The 1859-nt window shown below is 38.8% G+C and overlaps 1 protein-coding gene across 1 annotated transcript; it reads left to right on the forward strand.

Annotated features, from left to right (window-relative positions):
* Window positions 1-38: 38 nt before the first annotated feature.
* Window positions 39-1835, forward strand: LOC112095255 (calmodulin-binding protein 60 B-like; the record flags this gene model as incomplete). The annotated part of the gene is made up of 6 exons (XM_024176935.1): window positions 39-131; window positions 360-412; window positions 528-1030; window positions 1127-1290; window positions 1386-1583; window positions 1676-1835. Coding segments are annotated over 6 exons (1171 nt in total), but the record flags the coding sequence as incomplete, so codon positions are not given.
* Between the last annotated feature and the right edge of the window lie 24 nt (window positions 1836-1859).

Below are 1859 nucleotides of genomic sequence, written 5' to 3' on the forward strand. Positions count from 1 at the left end.
TTTTTTTTTTTTTTTTAAGTTTCTAAAAGTTGGGTTTCTGTCGTTTTTTGTGTTGCAGTGTCGTTGGAGACCATTTAACAAGGAATTTCTCACTCAATGAAGCTGTGTGGGAGCCTTTTCTTCGAAGAGTGGTAAGAATAAGATCATTTGGCCTAAAAGAATTTATATTTTCCTTCTCTTTGTTTCTAAGTTCTGTTCTTTTGTCTCTTTTTCATCTTTTCCTTGGTTTCTCTGTTTGAATTTTTTTTTGTTTGTTTGAAAGATTTCTGTTTTTGGACCATGTCACTTTCTACTGAAGTTTGGCTATTTTCAAGCCTTTGTAGTTCATTCTTCTATTGTGTTTTGTGTTTATATTATAGGTGCGAGATGAGGTGGAACGTGCTATACATTCCTTGTTCAACGCATCTTCAAGGTTAGTTCTTCAAACTCAAGTAGTTGTTTTCTCAAGTCCCTACTACTTTGAGCATGAAAAATTTATTTTTCCGCGGTGTAATACTAATCAATTCTGATTCTGTTGTTGATTGCAGCCACTCAGTTGATGAGGCATGTCCATCAGGACGAGGAGGAGGAAGTGGGCTGCAGCTGCGTTTTGTGAACAAGTTGCCTGCAACCATATTCACAGGCGGTCGAATAGAAACTGAGGATGGGACATCTCTTCAGGTCATCCTAATGGATGCTAGTTCCCATACTGTCATCAAATCGGCCCCTCTTTCTTCGATAAAGATCGAGATTGTTGCCGTTAATGGCGACTTTGGTTCAGATGACCAGGAGGACTGGACCGAGAAAGAGTTCAACAACAGCATCCTTCGTGAAAGAGAAGGAAGAAGGCCCTTATTGACTGGTGAACTTACTCTAACCTTGAGAGAGGGAGTAGGTTACCTAGGGAATATCATCTTTACCGACAACTCGAGTTGGATTAGGAGTAGAAAGTTCAGATTGGGAGCTAGAGTAGTCCAAAAAAATTCTGCGGATACGAGAATCAGGGAAGCTATAAGTGAAGCCTTTGTAGTCAAAGATCACCGTGGGGAATGTGAGTTCTAAAACCTTTAACTCGAGTTATTGATATATGATATATGTCAGTCTATATAGGCATGATTTCATTGACAAAAAACTCTGTTTCCTTCAGTGTACAAAAAACATCACCCTCCATTCCTGCATGATGACGTATGGAGGCTAGAAAAGATTGCGAAAGACGGAGCATTCCATAAAAGGTTGGCTTCCTACGCAATTCACACCGTGAAGGACTTTCTGCAGATGCATACAAGAGATCCCGTCACACTGCGTGATTTGGTAAGGCAAAAGAATCCTTTTCAGTGTGAAAATGAATCTAAACTAGTATCTATGTTATGATAATCAAATTTTTATTTTTGGCTATGGAAATGCAGATACTAAATGGGATCTCAAACAGGACTTGGAACGCGATTATAGAACACGCCATATGTTTTGTAAATGATAACAAGCTATACGCTTACCAAAGACCTGAACAAGATGTCATTATCTACTTCAATTCAATCTTAAAGGTTGAAGGAGCAAACTTTAATGGACAGTTTTGTCCTGTGAATGCCTTCACCCCATCCCAGAAGGTACCATTCAGAGTTATTGTCATCAATGTTGTGCCTTTGAAATGTTTCTTTGTATTATTAGAAACTGATAAGTTCCGTCATTTAATTGACAGGCTCTAGTTGAAAATATTAAACAGCAAGCATATCGAAATGTGCACGATATGGTGCTGATCAAGGAATCGATTGCTGGTCCTCCAAGGCCCTTAGCAAGCCTACAAGCTCAGCCTTTTGATAATGATCCAATGCAACATGACTTCCAAATTATGCATCAAGGTATGCAATCTTATCCTATGTATA

Source organism: Morus notabilis, unplaced genomic scaffold (genome assembly GCF_000414095.1).
Source record: "Morus notabilis unplaced genomic scaffold, ASM41409v2 C11442519, whole genome shotgun sequence".
NCBI lineage: Eukaryota > Viridiplantae > Streptophyta > Magnoliopsida > Rosales > Moraceae > Morus > Morus notabilis.